General features: G+C 44.6%; 1 protein-coding gene across 1 annotated transcript in view; it reads right to left on the bottom strand.

The window, feature by feature from the left end:
• Positions 1–25,082, bottom strand: part of WASHC4 (WASH complex subunit 4) — a 975,954-nt gene that overhangs the window by 922,360 nt on the left and 28,512 nt on the right. The window contains exon 2 of the mRNA XM_086919270.1: positions 4,072–4,211. Within this exon, the coding sequence (XP_086775396.1) occupies positions 4,072–4,211 (140 nt within the window). The remainder of the gene's footprint in view (positions 1–4,071; positions 4,212–25,082) is intronic.

Below are 25,082 nucleotides of genomic sequence, written 5' to 3'. Positions count from 1 at the left end.
GTAAAAAACGATCTAGATGGCCTGTCAAAAAGATATATGTTTTGCTATTTAAAAAATGCTTTGAAATCATTCCACCAATACCCCACCTCTCATAATTATAAAAGATTCTCCTGAATCTAGGTGAGGGTATTCACGCTGTTTAGATTCACTTGTGTGCCCTATCTATTGTTATTTGTCCATATTACTTTTTTCTTTTTCTATGTTGTCTGTTGGAGCTGGAATGTGAGAAAAGTTACATTTGAAATATTCACGGTATGAATGATTGATGAACATGAGTTTGCGCGATTGAGATTTTTTCTTATTCTCTGGATGTTGACTTTACTCTTGGTGTTTGTGGTTTTTTTCACAATTTTTGCACATCACTAATCAGCATATAGAATTTTAAATTACCCCATCCCTCCCCCTTTGCCTACTATTCAAGTTTATAATCATTTGCAAAAAACTTAAAAGAAAAAAAATACTGAAAAAAGGCTTTTCAAAAATTAAAAAGATTTATACTGGTACACTTTGAATTGTGTATATGCGGCATTTGTTTAATTCATGGTGCATTGTTAAAACATATTCATTTATTTAGCAGTATTGGCATTTTGTTCTGTTGAAACTGATACTTGGCGCAGCTTTACTGCGCTTTAGCCAAAACCCTTTCGTTGTTTTCTTAGTCTTCTGATCAGGGCGGAGATGGAGACCATGCCGATGAAAGGTTGAGCAGGATGACTGCTGCTATTTTTTCTCAGTCGAGTATCATACTGATGTCGTCTATTCTGGCTTTAAAGGCAGTCTTGGTGCTGTGATTGAGTCTGAAACCCGACTATGTGGTGTCTAGGAATCGCCATGAGTTGAGGTAGCGGGCAAGTGGCTTGTTGAGGGCTTTCTCCATGACTAGGTAGAGTAGCGGAGCGATTGGGAAATAGTTTGGTAGGTGGGTGGGGTCTGTCGTAGATTTCTTTAGAAGTGTGTTGTGGTGATGAAGGTGTTCAAGATGTGTGCAAGTTCTCTGCTGAATGGGGAGGCGCCCATGTTGTAAATGTGGTGGTGGCAGGGATCTGTCGGTGCCCATGATTGAAGGGGTCTCATGGTTTCCATTATGTTGGCTGTCTCTTCCGTGATGAATATTTTCAATGTAGTAAGGGTGTTTCCAAGGTTATTAGTGGGTAGGCTGAAGGGGTTTGGTTGAGGGTAGAAATTGTTGTAAATGCCTTTGTTTTGTTGCTGCAAACTCCTAAAGGTTAAGGCATAGTTCCTGCAATGGGCTGATGCTGATAGTGGTGGATGCTGATGTGGTGAAGACTTTGACAATAGCAAAGACTTCTTCTCAGCTACTGAAGCGGTTATCTATGAACTCTGCTAGGGCCCTCTTCTTGGTTTCTCTGTTCTGCTGGTGGTAGCGTCGGACTGCTGCTTTATAAGTGCCATTGTCCATTTCTTTGTGGTTTGTTCTCAAACTTCTTTCTAGCTTGCAGTGTTTGGTTGAGCGGAGTTCCTCCGCGTACCATCTTACCTGCTTCAGGGTTCTCTTTTGGTTGTGTTTACAGTGTGTCAGGAAATCAGCTCTTTCTGTAATCCACTCACCGAGCTGTTTGATGTTGCTGTTTAGGTCATCAGTGGGGTTTGGATGGTTCATGCGCCGGGTGTGAATCCAGTTAGGTTTCAAAATGCTGCTCCAATTGCGCCTGGCCAGGCTGGTGGTGGGTGGAATGTGTTTGGAAAGAGATGTTCATTTTGAAATGGACGATGGTGTGATCGACCTAGGTGAGAGACATGGTTCCAGTGATTTCAACATCATGAAATAACGCAAAGACAGGGTCGAAGGTGTGTCCAGCAAAGTAGTCAGAGGTTTCCTAGGCTTTCAAGGATTGCAAAAGAGTTGGGTTTGTTTTGGTTTTCCAGGTGGAAGTTGAGACCTCTTAGCTGGATGTAGGTTTTGGAGTTGATGGTGGGGGAAGGGGGGTGGGCCAGGGGTCGATGAAATCTGCAGTGTTGTTGGAGAAAGGGGTTTGTGGTCCCAGAGGTCTGTAGATGATGGTTCCATTCAGGGAGTAGGTTGCAGAGATTTACAGTTTGAAATGTAGGAACTCCATGAAGTAGGTTGTGTTCTCTGCGACGGTGACGCAAATGATGGTTTCCTTGAAGATTATAGTGACTGATTTGTGCGGACAATCCTGTCCTGCGATCTTGTATCCTGCCGGGATTGCAGTGGTGATGACGGGTGCCTACTCAGCATTGATCCACGTTTTGGTAAAAAAGAGGAGCTCCAAGTCATCATTGTTCAGCATGTCCCAGATCTCAGCGGCATGTTTGCTGAGTGAGCAGGTGTTGAGAACCATGCAAGATAATGTATTGCATGGTGCAAAGATCTAAGGGTGAAAGAGCGAAAGGTACAAGGCAAAAGGGCAAAGAATGAAAAAGGCAATAAAGTGAAACAAAACTTAGGGCCCGATGTAGGTAAAATTGATTTACCGATTTTCAATTACCGAATTTTACCGATTCGGTAATTGAAAATCGGTAAATCAATGTGGTGGACATGTAGGTATTTCCAGATGTGCAAATACCGAATCTGTCACATTTGGTATTTACCAACTCTGTAAATACAGAATCGGTATTTACCATTGATTCCTATGGGCTTTAATAGGAAATACCGATTCTGTATTTACAGAATCGGTAAATACCGAATTTTGCAAGGGTGCAGGGGGTGTCACTTTGACACCCTCTGGCACCCCACAAATAGGCATGTGCGCCATGTGGCACACAGACATGCCCTAAGGGCATGTCTGTGTCACATGGCTAGGTGTGCATGCACACATGTGCATGCACACCTGAAATCGGTATTTTAGCACACAATAGGATTGTGTGGTAAAATACCGATTTTGTAGGGCCTTTGGGACTCAGAAGAGTCCCACCTACATCAGAGATTTACCGAATCGGTAAAAAATACCGATTCGGTATTTTACAGAATCGGTAACTTTACCGAATCGGTCAAGTTACCGATTCTGTAAAATTGTGCCCCTACATGCCAAATCATGTATACCGGTCGGTAACGGCAGAAAATACCGATTTTCGGCCGTTACCGGCCGACCTACATCTGGCCCCAAATGACCAAAGAGTGACTGGCAAGAGTGTGAGGCAAAAGAGCAAAGAGAGATGCAGAAGAGCTCATAAAAATCAAGAGTGAAAAGATCAAAGGGGCACAAAGGAATAGTGACAAGTGAAAAAGACTGAAAAAGTCACAAAAGTGAAAAAAACATTGTGTGAAAAGCAAAAACAGTGAAGAACAAAGAATGAAAAGCAAAAAGACAAAATAGGGCAAAAAGCAGAAGGCACAGAGGCACGAGCGAGAGATAGTGGGAGTGAGAGCGGTAGAAAAGTCGAGAGCCTCATGTGCAGGTTTTTTTGCAGGCAGATTCATGAGGGCCTTCACTGGTTGGAGGACTGGTCCAGGTAAGTCCAGGAGGGGCAGAGCCTGGGTACCTGCTTAAAGCCCTGCACCGGAAAACTAGTCATAAACATTGGGAAAAGCCCAATAGGTAAAAATTGGGATGATTTGCTAAATGCTCTGAAAGAAACAGTCAAGGATGACATTAAACCACTACGACATCATCAACCTAACCTCTGTTGACTTACATGAGCTAAGATACTATATTGTTTTCCTCCTGAATACAAACCCCTCTTACTCTACTGTTTGTTGCTCATCCACTAAACACCAGCGTATGCTGCAACACCACTGGCATTCCATTATCACACCCAACATGGACTACGGATTACCTCTGCATGTACATAGCTGAGAGCTCTTCTATGTTAAGGCCAAAGAGCCGGAATTGGTTATTCACGCAAACTCACAATGTATTACTCTGTACAACTTTACATCACTTGCTTGGTTTTGTATTGTGTCCCAATTTAGCTTCTTTCCCCTACCGACTTGTGTATCTTGTACCTACAACATGATTATAATTAGGAGACACTAAGATCATCTAAACAGCTTATACACTACCATGACCTCCAAAATCTATAATATGTTTCTGAATAATGATCAATTACATAACTATGCATGACTATGTAAACTGTATGCAAACAAACCTTCAAAGCAATTGGGTCAAGATTGAAATCCCAAACATCTCCGATGGAATCATCTAGGGCATTTTCAATTCTTCTTAGTTGAGAAGTGTATTCCTCAAGAAATTTTCCATACTGCTTAAGCTGAACTTCAGCATGGATTTCTAAAAACAAAACAATTTTTTTTTTTAAAACAAAACCAGTTTTTGATAGAATGCAGTTTATAAAATAAATGCTGTAGACTTTCTTTTAGCAATACGAAAATAATAACGTGCATTTAATGATGTGCACTTAAGATTCCCAATGAACATCAGAAACTACACTATTTGAGACAGATATATTCCATAAAATGCCCCACTGGGTATACAAATCAACCATACTCTTTAAGGATGCATATAGTAAATACCAAAATGCATATTTATTTGTTTAGCTTCTTTTAAGTACACAACATCTTTCACTTATGAAATGGGTTTGTCAGGTGTCAGTCTTATGTAATCTAATCATGAAACCAGGTGTGCACAGACAAATTCTCCATATTTACAATTGCGGATACCGATAAGTTTTAAATGTAAATGTTAAATATCAAAATGGAACAACAAACTCATACTTTTTCATTTTTATTCATAATATTCCCAATATGATGTCTTTACTTTAAAAAGAGAAGACTTTAGCTTTCGGCTAGAACAGAGTAATGCAAGTCTCTGGTTTTCAATAAGAAGGTTCACAAGCTGCCAGTTATCCCTTGAGGTAACTCTTGTGTAATTCTGATCTTTTCAGGCCTTAGCGCACATAATAACCATGACCCTACAGTGAGGACCCCCTTTTCAAATAGTGACATAGAAGCCCAGAGATTTCACAGTGGTCTGGAGAGACACCCCTTCATGAGTAGGACTACCATCAACTTTTCAGATACCTTGAGACCAGCAGTGGTGGCAGTCCTTAATTGGTAGTGGTGGAACAGGCCTTTTTAGGTCTCGCTGAGTCAGCACGCATGCGCTGCTCGGAGAGACATTTAGAAGCTGCTTTGGGAAGTGCTCCCAAAGCGGCGACCAGCTTGCTAAAACGCGCAACAGGCACGCGCGCATGCGCTGCTCGGAGAGACATTTAGAAGCTGCTTTGGGAAGTGCTCCCAAAGCGGCGCCCAGCTTGCTACAACGCGCAACAGGCACGCGCGCTTGCGCGCGCATGTCTTGCGTGTTTTAGCGCGTCATAGCAATCACTTTTGCTTTCACAGCAATCGTGATGACTTTCATGGCCGATGCATGTTTCTATTGAACTCATCCCATCCCCAGCACCCCTAGTCCCAAATTCATGCTACCAGGACGATTTCTCCACTGTGGTTCTGAAATGTTACTACCTGCGTTTGTGAACAAGGAACCCACGCTTCCCGGAGGTCAGTCGCACCATGCATAGGTTAATGGGCGGTGCTAATTAACAATTACAAAACGTACCTTAGTGTCAATCATTTCTTTCAAAGCATCAGTGGCCTTGGCAGACCACGTGATTGTTAAATGCGGCAAATGATTAAGACTGCATGCAGCAGACAGGCGCCTGTCACAAGAAGAAGCATCTCTCATCCTCCGGACACAATCCTGTGCTGACTTGTACGGGAGGGGCCAGTTTCCTTCCATTCTGGGGGCCCGATGAAGAGGGAGATGGCAAGCCGGTCCTCACTGTAAACTCCTGTTTTAAGCTGAAAAGGGACTGCATGTTTCTGGGCCACAGTGCACATGGGATCACTGACAGGCAGCACCTATCTAGCTACATAAAGCGGGCGGCATTCATGCCTAGTACATGGGCTGCAATGGGAAAACAGTACATGAAACATGGTAATTGTGTATCCTACATGTTATTCCTCAATACCCAAGTAAAAATTCATAATTGCATGGTAATGGTGGAAACAATTTTGGTACAAATCTGGAGGGGCTGGGCATTTTGTATGGTCTTGTACGGGGATAAGCTTCATTCTTCTTATTACCAGTTTTAACTTTATTGCTAGGGTTTTGCACCGAAGTGCTCTGTTTCTTTTGCTCTCTCTGCCTCATCCTCCCCTCTCTCTCTACCTTACCCTCCTTTCTTTCTTCTTCACACTGCTCTTCTCACCCTCTGCATCCTCCTGCCTCAGCCTTCTTTTCACCTCACCCTCCTTTTTCTTGTCTCACACTCCTCTGTCTCATCCACTTCTCTCCCAGCTGTTGCCGTCTCTCACCTCTTCACCTCACATAGCTATTTCTTTGCCTCTACCTCCTCTTTTTCCAATCACATACTCCTCTCCCTCTCTCTGATGCGGCTTCATCTCTCTTCAACTCTCCATCCTCTCACTGTGCCTCCACTTCTACCTCATCCTTCTGTCTCCATCTTTTCTTCTGCTCTTGCCACACCTGTCACTCTCTTCCTCATTCGCCTCCTTCTCTTCACTCGACCACCTGCACTCCCTCGTCCTCCCTATCCCCTCTCGTTGCCTCACCTTTCTCCCTCCCACAATCCTAGCAATCCCCCTCCTCTTTTATGCACCATACTCCTTTCTACCTCAACCTCCTCTCTCTCCACCCCAAACCAGAATCTCTCCATCTGACCCTCTTTTGGCAGCTGTACCTTCACTGCTGGTGCCTATGTAGTAATGATTTTGTGTATGCATAGGAAGTTTGAAATGGGTGCGTACAAGTGGTTGTGCTTGTGTGGGTGTGCGTAAGTGGACCTTACAGTCCTGCTGTCTTGTACCTGCCCTTCACTTGCAGCTCTCAACATTTTGAACAACAGCTGCCGCAGGTCCTGGATATGGCATAACCAATAGGTCTCGCTTTTGGGACCTTATAAGTGTTTAGTTATGTAGCACAATATCCTTGCTGCAACAAAATCAACTGTGCATGGCTAAGCACTTATAAGGTCCCAAAGGCGAGACCTATTAGCTATGCCAATGCTTGTTACCTGTGTCTTTGACATTCTTTAACAACAATTTCATTAGAGGAAAGTACAGGATGTAGGGAGAAAGAGACAGTGGTCTTCATAAGTGTGAAGTCAGACCTGTTTTATGGCTTCCCTTTTGTTATCTCTGAGGAGTCACTCCCAAAAGGTTGATAGGTGTATAGAGCAAAGGCTGCTCTTTCCTCTGCGCCTATGTTCTGGGTGTCTGAAAACAGAGGACTATTATCACCACTCCCTTCTGCCTCCCATCACCTGAAGTTAAAGAGTGGTTTGATAAGTGAAGGGTATACACAGTGTCCAATCTGGTCTGAAGAGGTTTAAACTTGCAGAAGAGGAATACATACTGTTAGACCTGTCAGCCTCGGGTGGTCTTCCCCCAAACTTTTTGCCTTGCCTTTATCCCTCCTCTTTTTGCGGATCTAATTTTTTTGTTGCCCTGCTAACCAATGCGAAAGCGCATGTGCTCACTCCTTAAAACATGGCTTAACCCCAATTGGCATCATTCGTTTTCTGACAAATCACTACTACATCCACCCAGGACCTGTACATTAAATGCTATAAGATCACAGAAGTGTTAGCCCATTTCTTGACTAAGTTATTTATTTTAGAGGCACCAGAAGATCATATCCCTGAACTGTAGTTCCTATGGGATATACGCTTACCAACTCTGTCTGAGGGCTAGTAAACTGACTCTTGAGGAAGAGACCACAGAGGAAGAGGTTTTCGGAGGCTATCATGACCATACCCGTGCCCATGACCAACAAAAAAGCGACAGAAACAATGGTTTTCCGGTTGACTTTTAAAAAAATTAACATAGAATTGATGGTCCAACGCCTCTGTAGAATCTTCAAAGATCTTCAGTGTTCTATTGAATTGCGGACAGTATCGCCGTCATCAGCCTTATCCTGAAGCCCAACAAGGATCCTACCAGTTGCAAGAGTTCCCGCCCAATATCACTCATCAATGCTGACATGAAGATCCTCGCAAAGGCCCTAGTGAACCGCCTTAAGAGAGCTCTCCCAAGTAAGATACATGACTCTCAGGTGGGATTTGAACCGGGGTGTTTGAACAGTAGGCACATGTATTTGGGGTACAATGTCCTCTGTCACATCCGTGATGAACCAGATGACAAGTTACTGCTCTCCTTGTATTAAGAGAAGGCTTTTGATCGGGTTGATTGGATGTACTTACTATGTACATTGAACAGGGCAGGGATAGGCCACAGGATCCTGGCAAAGGTTTGGTGGCTTCACACTGCACCCACAGCGCAGATTGACTGCAAAGGATATGTCTCAAGACCCTTTTCTATTTTCTAGGGGTATGAAGCAAGGTTGCACTCGTCCCCCTGATTATTCCTTTTAGCTACTGAGCCTCTAGCGGCCACTATCTGCCAGTGCACTCAAATACGGCGTTTATAAAAGCCGGTGGGCGTTAGCAAAATTCTGCTCTATGCAGATGCCATTTTACTGACTGAGCAACCCAGATTTCTTTGTCCCACATCTCATTTCCATAACTGACACCTTCTCGGTTTTCTCTGGATACAAAATAAATTCGCGAGAGACTGTTCTGCTAACGCATAGGGGACAGCAGTATATGTGAGATACTTCCAGCATTATGTGGGAGAATTCAGGACTAAAATATCTGGGACTGTTGGCTATTAGAAGTCTGGATAACCGAATATTTAACAACACACAGCCCTAACTGACAAAAATGTAACAGCTGTTCGTGAGATGATCGACTTTGCAAGTCTCTTCCTGTGGCAGTTTGCAGATGGTTAAAATGGTGATAGCCCCTAGATCTAATTGTGTCTTTGGAATGTTCCCCCTAGTAATCCCTGTGCGTACCCTCCACATTATCAAAAAGAGTATAAAGCAGTTTGTCTGGGAGGACAGAAACCCAATCCTAAACCTTCACAGCTGTATGTGGACACCAGGGCAAGAGTTATCCGGCTCCCCAATATGAAGTTATATACCTGGCACAGCAGCTCTCGCAGCTGGCCTACATGTTGGTACTGGATGATGACCAGCCCCTCTAGGAGCACTGGGAACAACACTTGACGCAGGTGGGTTTGGGCTTTCTGTACAACACTCACGTGTTGTCAACAACACACTGCCTAAGGGCTATGTGGGCAGGTTGGAGAGACTTGCACAATCCTGGTGTCAATAGAATTGTTCATAAAGGAGCGCCACTCTAGCCCAACATGGGAATTACTGTAGACCGGAAACCGATCATGTGGGAGGACCGAGAAATCAAGCCAACAGATGACCTACATGAAGGGGACTCATTTCGATCCTTTGAGATATTAAATTCAGAGCAGGCGCTGTCCAAATCACAGCTGTGGTGATATTGGCAAGTGCGTCACTACCTGCAAGGTAAACTAGGGAGAACTCCAATTTATCTCTCGGTGTCGTCAATTTTAGATTATCTCAGATTATGGAGACTATCCAGGGGAGTTGCGTCTAATATGTACAAGTTACTCATTGACAATCTTTACTCAAATAATACATGCTTAGCGACTAAGGGCCAGATGTATCAACATTGCATTTTGCAATTCCATAATAGTGAATTTTACCGATTAGCTATTATGGAATCGCAAAATGAAATGTATGTAGGTTTCGCTAAAACATTTGCGATTTCTACATATTCTTTAATAGCGGATCGCAAATTGCAATTCACTATTAAGGAATCCCTTCCCATTCATTCCTATGGGCCTAGAGCCCATAGGAATGAAAGGGAAGAAATTTGCAATTTGAGATTACCAAATTGGTAACCGCAAATTGCGAATGCAATTTCAAGAGTGCTAGGGGGCCAAAAGGCCATCCTGCTGCACCCCCAAAAAAGGTAAGTGTGCACATGTGGCACACATACATCCCCCAAGGACATCTGTGTGCAACACATGATACTTAGAACAATGCTAAAATTAGCATTTTTCTAAGGATTTGCGAATTACCACCAACTTTAAGTTGGTGGTAATTTGCGATTCCTTAAAGTAGGGTCACACTTTTTAACTGCTTCCAGCATTGCATTTAGGGAATCGCAAATTGCGATTCCCTAAATGCATTAGCAAAATAGGTAATTGGAAATATTGGGATTCCCCATTTTGCGATTACCTTTTGGGATGATACATCCCAAAAGGCTTTTTACCAGTCGCAAACAGGATGATTCCGCGAATCGGGCCGTTTGAGACTGGTAAAAAGCTTGATAGATCTGCCCCTCAGTCTTATTGGCAGCAATGTCTGGAAGTAACCTACTCGGAGGCTGACTAGAAGGAAGTTTTAAAGTACCATTATCGATCACTTAAAGAAGCACAACTAAAATATGCTCATTTCAATATTCTCCATAATTGGTACTGGTCCCCACAGAATTTGCACAGGGCATGTCTGATCCTTAATGCTGTATGCTGGCGATTTCCAGATATCTTCTGTGACCTATACCACATAGGCCTTAGCCTACTCTAAAGGTATATTGGTGTTCCATATGTGAGACAATGCACTCCCCTAGCTAACCTTTGCGGAATCTGACAGACTAGTCTTACTACATGATTTTGCCACCTTAGATGATACAACTTTCCATTGACGATGATGGATATTGACAGCCCTGATGGTAGCCAAGATATGCATCCTAGGGCACTGGCGCAGGTCGCAGCTGCCCACACACAAAGAAAGGCTCACTGAGTTGTGCCGACTGAGCACCTATGAACGCGGGTGCCCACACACCAAGAATGGCTCACTGAGTTGTGCTGACTGACCACCTATGAACTTTCCATTTAAAAGGGTAGGATCAATTGAAATTTTATGAAAATGTAGGGAGTCCTTTCTTGAGCCAAATTAAACCTTATTCTCCTACCTTCTAATATAGTCTTTACCAGTTCCTTATGTGTCTGGACAAGAGTAGTTCAGTTCAGTTCAGTTCAAAATCTTTTATTCGATTAAACATTTTGTTAATCATAAAAAGTACATCATATTTTTAAACACAACATTATATAAAAAAACACGTTATTATAATTACAATATTTCGGTACGGTTAAAAAGCTTAAAAAGGGAAATACACTTAATTCATCTGCATAGTTAGTACAGTTTTCCAGAAATTTAGGTCTTCATTTCTTATTGCTTTACGAATTGTTAAACATGATTTCAGGAACATGGCTAAATTCTTTGCCACGTATTGTGATTCAAGCTGTTGTAACGCTAGAAACGCCGGGCGACAGGTCCTCAACCCCATCTGACGCAGCAGTGGAAGGACCCAGCGTTTACGTGTTGCGACATAAAAATGACAAAAGAACACTACATGCATGGTTGTTTGGGGCGAGACCTTATCACATGGGCATTTTTCCAGTTCGTGAGACCAATTTAACAAATTTGGAAAAGTGACCAATCGAAAAAACAAATTAAAACGGAACCTGGTTAATAGGTATTTTTCGTGGTTGGATAAATGATACGCAAGATAAGGCTGTATACCTGAAGACACTTGAACCATCATAATATGAGCGTTAGTTTGCTTGATTGCTTCGCCGGACAGACGAAGTTCCCTAAGATGGTTAAAACATTGACACTTAAGGGTTTTTCTGCTTAACTCGCTTATTAGTGATGGCTCGATGACATATTGGATAAGATCCAGATCTTTCAGAAAGTTGACCACATACGCCAACCATGGGATATTTTTCCAGGATGTCAACCCTAAACAATCTGAAATCAAGGCACGAGTGAGGTGGCATTCTGGCTTAGTCCAGATACGGTGCCATAGGAGCATTGGTTGACATTTGATATAGTTTGCTAAATAGTCAATCCCAAGCTCAATATGACATCCGTATGTGGGGGCACTCTGTGGGAGGGCCAACAGATATTTAACAAAGTCATTTTGAATTTTTGGGAGTTCCGCCGTATTTACATAGCCCCATACACCGGCACCGTATGTAGCGATGCTCTGACATTTGGCTTGGTGAATTTTAAGTAATACGGGTGGGGTTGGTTTACCCATTTTCCTGGAGAATGAAACAAGGGCAGAAGTAGCACGTTGGTAAAGCAATTTTCTAGTTACCAGTGCCCTTTTCCATGTTAGCTGATCATCTATTAGGATACCCAGATAGGGATATTCCCTAACACGTTCCAGTTTGGATTGCTCAATGCAAAGATGTTTTGAACTTTTCACCTTGGGCCCTGTTTGCATGACAAAGGTCTTGGTCTTATTCACCTTTAGCCCAAGTGAGAGCATATAGTTACAGTATTTATCCAACTGTTTCTGAAGCTGTACTAGGGTCCTAGCGAGGATTACTGAATCATCAGCGTATAGTAGTGCTGGAATAGGGCGATGGTTGATGGTAGGTAGGTCCTGACTCCCTTCAAGCATGGCTGCTTCCAAACCATTGGTGTATAGATTAAACAGGAAGGGAGCCAGGACACAGCCCTGTCTAACTCCACGAGTTATTGGGAAAGAAGATGTTAATTCTCCACCCGTGCCAAATCTTACGCAAGCAGAGGCATCGGAATAGAGCTCGCGCAGAAATTTAATGAGCGGAGGATCAACTCCCAGCTCCTCCAAAATAGACCACAGCTTGGCGTGAATTACGCAGTCAAACGCCGCGCTGAGGTCGACGTAGACCATAAATAGATTGCCCCGTTTTACTCCCACATACTTTCCTATTAAAAGTGTCAGGTTTAAAGCCTGTTCAACAGTGCCCAGTCCCTCCCGGAATCCATACTGGAGGTCGGTAAGGATGTTCTTTTCTGCCGCCCAGTCCTGTAAACGATCAAGAATTAGGCGGCCCGCGACTTTACCTAGTGAATCCAGGAGGGAGATGGGTCTGTAGCAGGCAGGGTTGTTTCTTTCACCTTTTTTGAAAATTGGGAGAAGTATGGAGGAGGACCAAGAGTCCAAAAGGCCAGTGCTTAACACTGCCGCCATTAGCTGGGTTATGATTGGGGACCATAAATCAATATTACAGACAAATATATCAAGCGGGACACCGTCTGGGCCAGGCGCTTTTCCAGTTTTTGAGGAGGATAATGCACTTATGACCTCCCCCTGGGTGAAATATAAATCAATTGGATAAATCCCTTTTTTTGAGGACGCAGTTGTTTGGTTGTGCTGCGCCGCGCTCGCCGAGGGAAAGTCACTAAAGATCTTAGAAAAGTGAATCACCCACTCGTCCGCGGGCACAGCTACATCGAGATGTTGATGTGTGTTTGCCTCAAGCAAAAATGGAGATTTCACTACCTGCCAGAACTGGGAACTGTCCTTAGTATAGCATGTAGTTGAGCCCATAATTTTTTCTTATGCTCTTTTTTACATCTAATTTGGGCTTGCTTGTATTCGGATCTTAATTTAGCAACTTTATCCTTGTCTCTAATTGGGTTATGAAGTTCTTTCTTTAAGGCGGTTAAGGCTTTCCGACATGCCGTGTTGAACCATCTTGGGTCCGGGTGATTACCTGGTTTATGAGTTCGAACTAACTCGTTCTGGATGGTTTTCAGGATTTCCCCAAAGCTGAAAATAATTTGCTCGGGGTAGAATCCTCCTTAAGACAAGTGTTTATCCAAGGGAGTGCCTTAGTTATGATCTTACTTGTTGTAACTAGTGGATCTACCTTTGACCATTTCACGGAATATCCGTTGGTTCTGTCCATACTTAATGCTTTTTGGGTCAATAAGCTCTTCCTTGTAGAAGGAGGGATATTCGTGGATAGCTTAAGTACAATGCTGTTAGGGAAATGATCGCCTGAAACTTCTGTTCCTGTGGTGAACTGATGAAGTGCACCCTTTAAAGAATAAGAACACAAAATAAAATCTATGGTGCTAAAACAACCCCTACCGTGAAAAGTAGATTTAAAGTCCACTGGAGGGTCTACAAGTTCGTTGGCGTACGACATTTCTAGAGACATTAAGCTATTGTTAAGGGAGTCTCCTACCAGGGAGTGGGTAAAATGTGTCAACGGGCAATCATTTTCGTCTAGAAGGCCACAGTTGGTTTTCTTGTAGTTATCACATACTTGTATATTAAAGTCTCCTCCGCATATTACATTACACATTGTTGGTAGATGTTTAGCACGTTGTTCACTTATAGACAGAGTAATTGCAGACACAATTTTCATACATTCTACCGGGGATACATTATTATAAAAGTTAATAAAACTATATGACGTACCATTTTTAAAAGTGACAAAAAGAATTTGGTAATTCGGGGTAGTACATAGTGTGGAGATTTTTCTTACTGCAAGGTTGTTCGAAACATATATAACAAGACCCCCCATAGGTCTGCCGTGTGTTGATGGGCAGGCCGGAGAGTGAAATGTTAAATAGCCTTGTATGTGCAATGGGTCAATTGTCCAGGTCTCTTGCAAACAAATTATCTGATGTGTGGTAACAAATTCCAACCAGGATGGCAATAGAATCTTGGTTCGAAGACCTGCCACATTCCAAAACAATATAGTTACTAGCTGGAACAACGAAGACTCATTAATAAGTACGGATCTTCCTTTATGTGATGGCGTTTTTGGGGATAAACGGGGATCAACATTGGGGGAGGAGGGCAGAGTTACATCTTGATGGGTGCTAATAGCAATAGGGCTAGGCAGGATCTCATCACATTGGTGGGAGTCTACAACCTCTGTATCAGCTAAGACTGTTGTAGTTGTTGGTGGCGACACTATGGTCGGTGGACTTGGAGGTTGAGAAAAACTTGATGGCAACGAAGATGGTAAGCCAAGTAGGGGTAAGTTCCCATTGTCCAGACCCAAGACTGGTGATGGTCAATCCACCATCTCCAGGCAGTCAAACCTGTTGTAGGTAGAAACACCCCTCCAATCAGGGAATGGCATGGTTTCTCTACCTCCTTGTCCCGACCAATTTGACCATTTAGTTTTACTATTCCAGTTTCCTAACTGGGTCCAGTTCCACTCAGGGCCTGGTGGTAGGGATTTAGCTGGAGGGTAGAAAAAGGCTAATCTTTTTGTAGAGATTCCTTCAGGAGACATTTGAGGCCCCCAAGAGGAAATAAGTTCGACAGTTTGGGTATCTTCAACATTTATTATTATGCAGTCTCCTGGGATCAGTTTTGGCTCCTTCCCTACCCAGGGAACTCTGCGAACTGAAACAACTCTATTGTTGGCGTAAGGCGGAAGTGGCCGATTCATTGACAGCCAGTGAAGTACCTTATTTTTTAGAGACCATCCAGGTTCATCAGAGTTAGTGTGCAGCTCTGGTACCCCAGTCATAATGATGACATACGGTGTAGCTTCTGGGGGAAGGTAAGCAGGGCGCACTCCATTGCGTCTCGTGTTATAGGCTGCGTTTTTAGGGGCTGGTGTCTTTTTGGGAGCTGGAGTCTTTATAGGAGCTGGAGTCTTTACTGTAGTTGGGGTAGCTAGTGAATTGGTGGGTTGGCCCGCAGAAGCGGGTAGGACAGGAAGGGAAGCGATGGCAGACTTTTTTTGCAGCAGTATTAGCTGCTGTGTGCTGCACGGTTGTGCTAGTTGTACTAGCTGGTTTTTGTTGGACCGCCACTGTGGTGGTCACCACTTTGGGGGCTTTAGATGTTTGTGGAGGATTTGTTCCCCCTACGTTGTTTTGTTTTGGAATGTGTGTTTGGGCCACAGGAAGTGAGGGCGTGGGGATCAAGCTTTTCTTGACTTTTAAATCAGATGTTAGTTTAGCTAAAGATTTTTCAATATTTAACAATGATAACTCTATAGGTTTCAGATGAAATTTAATTAAAGCCTCTATCGAGGCCAATGTGTGAGTATCATGTGTATTGGGATCCCGCCTACTGCATGTATTGCCACTCGAAGTAGGATTGTGCGTGTCAGACGAAAGATTTATTATTTCTGACGTTGTGATAGTGGTCGGCTGTTGGAACGTAGCTGATTGGGTTAAAGGTTGGGCTAAAGAAGGAGAGTTGACAATAAGTTGTGGCGAGAAATCCTGCCGAGTGTCAGTATTATTTTGTAAAGATTTCTTACTTCCTTTTTTACCCTTCCTCTTTTTCGGAATAGCACCTTCCCTCTGACCCCTCATGGTGGGGGAGGACAGATCCTCATCTGGAGGGTTTATAAAGAGGATCGGAGTTCTCTCAATTGATGGGGGAAGGTGGGACACAGAAGATTGCGATATTTGTGTTGTAGAGAGATCAATAGACACCGATAAATCCACAGTCCCGGGAACCATTGGAGTCTCTTGTTGTGTACCAGGGACTAAGGTGCGTTGCGGTGTTATAGCTGTTGCCAATAGTCCCAGGGAGGAACGCCTGGCTGCAACTAGGTCCTGTAAGACCCTCCTTTCTAATAGAAGGACACCTTGATTGATAGCATCATTCGCCTTGGCAATGAATCGATCTATTGGCCCTATGACCTGGGCAGTGTGTGTAAGTTTGCTGTTTCTGGTAATTCTGGGTGACATAGTAACAGAGTCAAAGGATACGATGCCAGAGTACGAAGCAACAAACCCAAGTGAAAATTGTAATAGGGGCACAAAACAAATGAAATGTCAATGGGGTGGCCCAGTCCAGTCTTACCCGGGCTTGAACGGGATTAAACGGGCCCGCCCTTGGCCCGGGCTTCGCCCGGCGTCCCGCGAGGCGGGGGTGACTGTAAATGTATGCGCCTCCTGGCGCGTGATTGACGCGGGTTGCGTCCCGAAGGCTCTTGGGAAATGTAGTATTGTCTCCCAGCACCGCACTCCGCTCGGCGGCCTCACCCCGAGGTGGAACAGGGGTCGGGCGGCGGGAGGCGGGTGGGCAAGAGACACCGCAGATTGCAGGGTAGAACACAGGCTTTAGGATCAGCCAAAGGGTCATGGCAGCAGCGGTTCGCCTCACAGTAAATCCCCCACTCGACCGGGGTGACTGTAAATTTATGCGCCTCCTGGCGCGCGATTGACGCGGGTTGCGTCCCGAAGGCTCTTGGGAAATGTAGTATTGTCTCCCAGCACCGCACTCCGCTCGGCGGCCTCACCCCGAGGTGGAACAGGGGTCGAGCGGCGGGAGGCGGGTGGGCAAGAGACACAGCAGATTGCAGGGTAGAACACAGGCTTTAGGATCAGCCAAAGGGTCCTGGCAGCAGCGGTTCGCCTCACAGTAAATCCCCCACTCGACCGGGGTGACTGTAAATTTATGAGCCTCCTGGCGCGCGATTGACGCGGGTTGCGTCCCGAGGGCTCTAGGGAAATGTAGTATTCTCTCCCAGCACCGCACTCCGCTTGGCGGCCTCACCCCGAGGTGGAACAGGGGTCGGGCGGCGGGAGGCGGGTGGGCAAGAGACACAGCAGATTGCAGGGTAGAAAACAGGCTTTAGGATCAGCCAAAGGGTCCTGGCAGCAGCGGTTCGCCTCACAGTAAATCCCCCACTCGACCGGGGTGACTGTAAATTTATGCGCCTCCTGGCGCGCGATTGACGCGGGTTGCGTCCCGAAGGCTCTTGGGAAATGTAGTATTGTCTCCCAGCACCGCACTCCGCTCGGCGGCCTCACCCCGAGGTGGAACAGGGGTCGGGCGGCGGGAGGCGGGTGGGCAAGAGACACAGCAGATTGCAGGGTAGAACACAGGCTTTAGGATCAGCCAAAGGGTCCTGGCAGCAGCGGTTCGCCTCACAGTAAATCCCCCAGTAAATCTGGACAAGAGTATTATATTGCACTCAATCACACGCTTGTTTTGCATTGTAATTGCATTTACATGGAACTTACTAGCCCTGACGAGGCGACAAAGCGCTTTTTCGGCAAGTAACACGCTACTCCAGAACCCTTAAAGGATTACTGGTGAATTAGTATAGTGAAATATGAAAGTAATTTGAGTGGTGCATATGTTAGTTTGTTATTTGGATTGAAAAGGATAGTGGAGGGATAGAGGAGGGAAGGATTAAGAATTGAATTTTTTTGTTTTGGAGCTCATGGTGCGAGGAAGAGGCTTGGGATGAGTAAAAGGGAGGTGCAGGGGGAAGAGTCAGAGGGAAGGGTTTAGAAAGGCTTGTTTTGGGAAATTGGAATAGTAATCAAACATTTGCAATGCAATAGGTCTCGCATTAGCAAAGTGTGAGCTATTGGTATTGTAAATGACAATTTTTTTTAATATGTGTTGGCTTTGAAAATATATAAATTAATAGCATTGTTATTCACAAAACCAATAGCTTACACTTTCCTAATGCGAGTCCTATTGGCTATGGCAATGCTTGTTGGTAGCAAGCAAGGACAGTGCTGTTGTGGTGCTGAGTGATGATGTAGTTGGGCTGAGTGATGTGGTGGTGTATTAAAGTGATGGGGTGGTGTCCCCAAGTGATTTGGTGGTGTCCCCAAGTGAGGTGGTGGTGTCCCAGAGTGAGGTGGTGGTGTTCCAGAGTGTATGTGGTGGTGTCACAGAGTGAATGTGGTGGTGTCACAGAGTGAATGCGGTGGTGTCACAGAGTGAATGCGGTGGTGTCACAGAGTGAATGCGGTGGTGTCCCCGAGTGAATGCGGTGGTGTCCCCGAGTGAATGCGGTGGTGTCCCCGAGTGAATGCGGTGGTGTCCCCGAGTGAAAGCGGTGGTGTCCCCGAGTGAAAGCGGTGGTGTCCCCGAGTGAAAGCGGTGGTGTCCCCGAGTGAAAGCGGTGGTGTCCCCGAGTGAAAGCGGTGGTGTCCCCGAGTGAAAGCGGTGGTGTCCCCGAGTGAAAGCGGTGGTGTCCCCGAGTGAAAGCGGTGGTGTCCCCGAGTGAAAGCGGTGGTGTCCCCGAGTGAAAGCGGTGGTGTCCCCGAGTGATGTGGTGGTGCCCCTGAGTGATGTGGTGGTGTCCCTGAGTGATGTGGTGGTGTCCCTGAGTGATGTGGTGGTGTCCCTGAGTGATGTGGTGGTGTCCCTGAGTGATGTGGTGTGTGAGGGTGAGGGTGTGCGGGGGTGAGTGAGGGTGAGAGTGTTGTGAGGGTGAGGGGTGTGAGGTTGTGAGGGTGAATGAAGGTGTGTGAGGGTGAATGAAGGTGTGTGAGGGTGGGTGAGGGTGTGTGAGGGTGGGTGAGGGTGTGTGAGGGTGTGGGAGGGTGGGTGAGGGTGTGTGAGGGTGAGGGGGTGGGAGGGTGAGGGAGGGTGAGGGAGGGTGAAGGAGGGTGAGGGAGGGTGAGGAGGTGTGAGGGTCCGAAGTAAATGGTGGCAGGGCAGACATCATAAGACAGAGAGAAGAGACTGCGTGGTGACTGTTGGTCAGTTTCAGAATCAGGAGGCGCAGAGTCAGCACAGTCTGCGAGGGATCAACGTGTCTAGAGGCAAAGCATAGCGGATGTAGCATTGCAGCTAGCAAGTTGAGTGTTTTTAAGCTGAGTGTCCCTAGAGAGATGGCAACACAGCAACAACATTTGAGGAGCAAGGCTACTGTAAACAAGCACAGTAGGCTTTCACTTTCGTCAAGAAACAAGCTCTCTGCATTGCTGTGGCGGGGGAGCGGGAGCACATTCCTTTGAAGTCTGATGCCGAGGCACATACAAATGGTGGTGTGTTATGTGGCTGGCGATGGTGTGCACGCGCATAGATCACATGAACTGTATGGTGTTTTGGTAGACTTTTCTTTTCCGCTTACTATAATCTCGCCGGAGCAATGAGCAAGCGGATTGGCTCAGGCGAGACCTAACAAAAGGTATGAGATGATGCAAGGAGGGGTAGAGTAGACAAGAGTCTAGAAAGGGTTATTTTGGGGTGATAGTAGTGGATTGAAAGAGTGGAGGTAAAGGATATATTGATAGAGGTTTAGGTTGAGAAATAGGGTAGTGCATTGGATATGCTGAATTAGAAAAAAAGTAATGCATATATAGATTCATAAGTACATGGAAGGTATATAGATGCATAAGGAAGGTAGTATATGTAGATTAAAGATGCATTCAATAAACTCCGACTTTCCAGTGTTATTGTACTTACACATTTTTTTTGTAATTTAATAGTGAAGCAATTGTAGATAAATAGTTATGATAAAAGATTTACTTATTAATGCAGTCATATGTACAAAAACCATAGAATAATGTTACTATCAGTAATATGTATGTTTGTAAAGCAGAACAATTGAATATCTATATTTTCTTTTAACAGAATTATTCTACACATGTATGCAAAAGCAATACACATACAGAGGTACATATCTATAGAACAGATAAATGCTTATACACAGAGGAACTAGCTGTGTATTTATGTTTGTGTAAGGTGGTTATGTGAAGGAAGAGCCAATTCTTGAGTAGTTTTCCCAAGATAAGGGAGTCTTCTATATGAAACTGGTGGCTTGGTGGTGTGGGATATGGGGAATGACTATCTTATGCAAAACTACAATATTGTTGGCCTTATGCTTTACAGAATGGCATTTGTGGGAGAAGATGTGGGGTAGATATGATGATACACTGCCCAGGTAGGGTTAACAGGGCAGAATGACGTGATGTTATCTTAGATGGTGTTCACATTGAACTTAATGTCCGTGTTGGCTCTTTGTTTCTTTTGTTTTCTTTTCATTGTGCTCCTTTTAGGACTTAAAATATTTTGCTTTCTCTCGAAACTGTGGAATCCTATACGAGACCGTACTATGTAGATGTTGTTCTAGTTATCAAGTGCATAAAATAAATTCAATGCTAGTAGTGGGCCTTTAGCACGTATTGTACCACCCATTACAAACCCCTTTCAAACATGTCTCAGTACTGCCATCCCAGCTTGTGCAGTTTTTAACTGCCATGTTGACCTGGAAAAATAAACCTTTTGCTAGACCCAAACCTTTCTTTTTAATACATACAAGTCACCCCTATCGTAGGCCATGGACATCCCAGAGAGCAGGGTGCAATGTATTAGAAAAGTTTGGCATGTACGTATTACATGTTCTGGTAGTGAAAAACTCAAATTCGTTTTTCACTACTGTAAGGCCTGCCTCTCCTATGGGATAACATTGGAGTCACCTTTTTATATTTAGTGAAGCCATAACTTCCACGTGCGAACAGGTAACTAGTACATGCTTGGTGTCTTTGGAATTGTAATGTAAAATCCTCTTTTATGTAAGGTCAGATTTTAAATTACAATTTTGAAAATGCCACTCTTAGAAAGATGTGTTACAGCAAACAAATGATGGACGGAATGCTGAAAATGCAATCATTCTCCCCCACTCAAAAGATCTGGGTTAAATCCATTATTCTTTTGCCCACTACGCCACCCCAGTTTGGAACCAGCCATATGCAAATCAGTCTGGACCCTGTGAACCATGGGAACAGTCCAGACCGAACTGCCAGGCCAGGTCCTCCCTGGACCGGAAACAACAATGGTGATCTGCATAGTCCTAAGGTGGGCATGATGTGTTTATAATATGTGCACTGTACAAGTGGCTGCTATAGTGCACTGATGATGGAGTGGTGTGGCTCACTGGTTAGAGGCGGCAGACCCGGAAGCAGAGAACGGCCCGGGACCAGGGTTCAATTCCCGACGCGGCAGGGTCGTGGACCTGGGTCAGAGGACTCGATAATTCTCGCCTCGGTGCCTACTCTAACCAGGGATCACACTCAGCAACTCTGGGCATTAGCTTGCCTCTTCTCTACAACGGCCCCCCACATTCGCCGGGGATGCCTGGTTTCACCTTGGAGATACCCAGTAAGGACCATCTCACAGGGATAGCCAGGACGGGTTCCCCAGCGGTCTACAGCGCCACGACGCCTCAGGGCAGCAGTGCGCTTTACAAGACACATACATTTACATGATGTTTATACTTAATGCTTTACGCTAAGTGTAATCCTACCAGTAGTTACTGGTTACCCTAATTGTGATGTTTATGACTGTAGCCCGATTGGCCAAGTGATTTGTGTCATCCCTGCAAAGTCATGACAAGTGTCTAGTGCCAAAGAAATATATGGGATTGTGATCTAATGTGTTTCATGTGAAGTATAAAAAATATTTTTATATAACCTGGGGTGTAGTCTCTTTTGTGGTGTGCCTAATGTGTCATTGCTGTGTGAGTGTGTTGCACAAATGCCTCTGGGATAAGCCTGACTGCTCGTGCCCAGCTACCAAGGGGGTGAGCAGGGGTTATCTTCTCCCTTGCCCTGACTAGAGTAGTGGCTTCTATTTGGCTTGGGTGCCTACCCTAGCTAACCAGAAACTCAATTTCTAACACAGAGTATTCGAGAGGCCGGAGAGTGAGGGAGAGTTCAAGAGAATTTCTCAGAATGGTGTGTCAGTCACCTCTTACCAAGATATCTTCAGACGATGGGACGTCATGCCTACAGGCCAGCGAGGGGAGTGACGTTGGCGACCATGTGCCATGTTTGCCTGTTCTCCCAGAGCACTTTCAGCTGGCACCCTCCTCTTCGTGTCAAAGAGGACAGCCAGTGTCCAGCGCAACTGGGAGAGAGGATGTGTGAAGATACAGAAGCAGGTCCATTTCCAACTAGAGAACCACGGGGAAGTTCACAGAACCCTGTAACCCACATCTCCTTGTATGCACTTAAAGATGAAGAAACCAGCGTCCTCAGCAAGGGCCTCTCTTTCGTGCCCACAGCACGCCCCAACGAATTTACACTCAAAACGGAACTCCTTTGGTCTTTAGAAAAATTCATCTCAGATATTTTTTCAAACATTCTCCCCCATCCCCGGTGATCTCACAGACAGGATTGAGGATCTCCTCCACGTTTGTTAAGCATGATGAATAAAATCCTAGCCTACGAGAGCATTGTCCTGAGGGATGTGTCCAAAGTATTGAAAGAACATAAGCACACGGAATATAACATCACATCACGAAGATGGAGAAGGAAGCACTGATATCTTTGAGAAATAACGAGGACATCGTGATAAAGCCCGCTGATAAGGGCGGGGCTATCTTTGTACAAGATGTCACCAACCATAAAACAGAGATTAACAACCAGTTACAGGATGGAGTCAGCTAATGGAGGATAAGCTCAGATCCTTCAAAAGACCTCACCCAGGAAATACTAAGCCTCACCACTAATGGCCTTGAACAAGGCTACTTTACTAACCTTGAATTTCAATACCTCAAATCAGAAACAACCTCGGCTCCCTACCCTATGCACCTCGCCGAAGATCCACAAGGACCCACAAAATTCACCTTGACGTCCCATTGTTTCAGGATGTTGATCAATGCTTGAACCACTATGTAGAAACATAGAGTATTTCCTTGAACCAATAGCGGAGACAACAACAGCCTATTTGAGGGACCCGATGCAAACAATTAATCTTGCTGGCCAGCATCCTTTCGATCCCAGTAGTCAACTCTTGGTCACCTGTGACATTGTGTCCCTGTATACCAGCATACCGCAACAAGCTGCTCTTGAGGTTATGGGAGAAGTACTGGATCAGTGACTGGCACCTACAGCAGTCCCGACAGAATTCATCATTGGCCTGTTACGCAAAGTGATGATGAAAAACGTTTTCCTTTTTAATGGCCATTTCTATCTCCAAACAAAGGGAGTAGAGATACGGGCTGCCTTCGCCCTGGACTTGGCTATTATCTTTATGGGCTGTTTTGAAAAATCCTTTGTATTCAGCTAACTGAATCCTTATATTGAAAAGGTGTCTTTCTGGAGTAGGTATATTGACGATATACTTATGATTTGGAGTGGTGACTCAACCGAATTGAGTAGTTTTCACTCATGGCTAAATGGAAGGAGCACGGATATACAATTTACTATACATTTGGATCCCAGAGAAATAGATTTCTTGGATATCACCATCAGGAGCGAGGAGAACTAACTCTATACCACGTTGTATCATAAGCTGTTCGAGAAGAACTCCCTTTTGAGATACAATAGCTACCACCCTAGAGGACTTATGGATAATCTACCCTTTGGACAGTTCCTGGGGATCTGCAGAAACTACTCCAAGAAAACAGATTACATGGCTGAATCAGATGACCTGAGCAATCGACTGGTGAAGAGAGGCTACCCAAGGAGATTGATCAAGAGGTCACAGAAAAGGGCTAGGTTCAGCCACCACGAGAACCTACTGACACCAAAAGAGAAAGGAGATGGGTCTATACCAAGGATGATATGCATCACCAATTTCTCTACACAAAGTTATGACATCAAGAAAGTGATCACTTGGCACTGATATCAAATGACAGAGCAAAACAATCCTCCCATGCACTCGTATAAGAAAGCCAAAAGTGTCAAGGACCACTTAGACCCCTGATGCGCCATCTATCTAAGTCTTATGGAACTTACCACCAACCAAGGCTTGCACACTTCAAGTGCGGCCAGTGCAAGGGATGCCAAACCACTATCCAAACTAAAGAGTTCACGTACAAACATCATGTGATTACTTTGAAATCCTTTACAAACTGCAATACGAACAATGTGATCTATGGTATCGTATGTCCTTGTGACCTCATATACATAGGCCAAACGCAAAAAACAATGAAGGCACACATTCTCCAACATTGTCGCCAAATAAGATGCGGTGTGCAAGGAGCACCTTTGGTCAAACACTTTAAAACTGCAGAGCACAGCCCAGATGAACTACACTGGGGTGTACTTGAGAAGGCCTCCCTTGGCCCTAGGGGAGGGAACATTGCAACAATTCTCAATATATGGGAATGTAAATGAATGTCTCTCCTAGACTCCATACAGAACGGCCTGAATGAATCGGAGATCAGCCACGCCCAATTAGCCTGTCTCACACTTGAATAATTCACCATTTGGCATTCCGCAGGTTATGTAATATACCATACGTCTACAAATGATTACCTGTAGGTCTATTGCATACACGGTACAACATCCTTGCTCACTGAATAAAAATATGAACCTGTCTGGTTCCACTCAACACCTTTTCGTAAATAGATGTGTGCATGTTTACCTTTGCGTATATATATAATGCATTTTACAAAACGTTTCCATTTTTGCAATGTCTTCCCCTTATATGAACTATATTGTGTCTCTCCAGAAAAAGGTTTGGGATTTCCACTATTAGAGAATCGAAATTTGCCTAGCTTACGTAACGGTAAGTTTCAATTCTATTAAGGACACGGAGGCGAGGATTATGCTATATCTTCCTTCGCTTTATTAACATAAAGACTCCACAGCAGCTTAGGAAAAGATATATAATAGTAACAAAAAAGCTTTAAGGCCTAAAGCATTTGACGGAATGTTCAACAGATCAAAAACAACAACTCCCAAGAGTCTCTTTGTATATTGGCA

The sequence above is a fragment of the Lissotriton vulgaris genome, chromosome 1_1 (genome assembly GCF_964263255.1).
Source record: "Lissotriton vulgaris chromosome 1_1, aLisVul1.2, whole genome shotgun sequence".
NCBI classification, from domain to species: domain Eukaryota; kingdom Metazoa; phylum Chordata; class Amphibia; order Caudata; family Salamandridae; genus Lissotriton; species Lissotriton vulgaris.
Note: the sequence above shows the minus strand (reverse complement) of the source record. Positions and strands in the feature narration are given on the sequence as shown.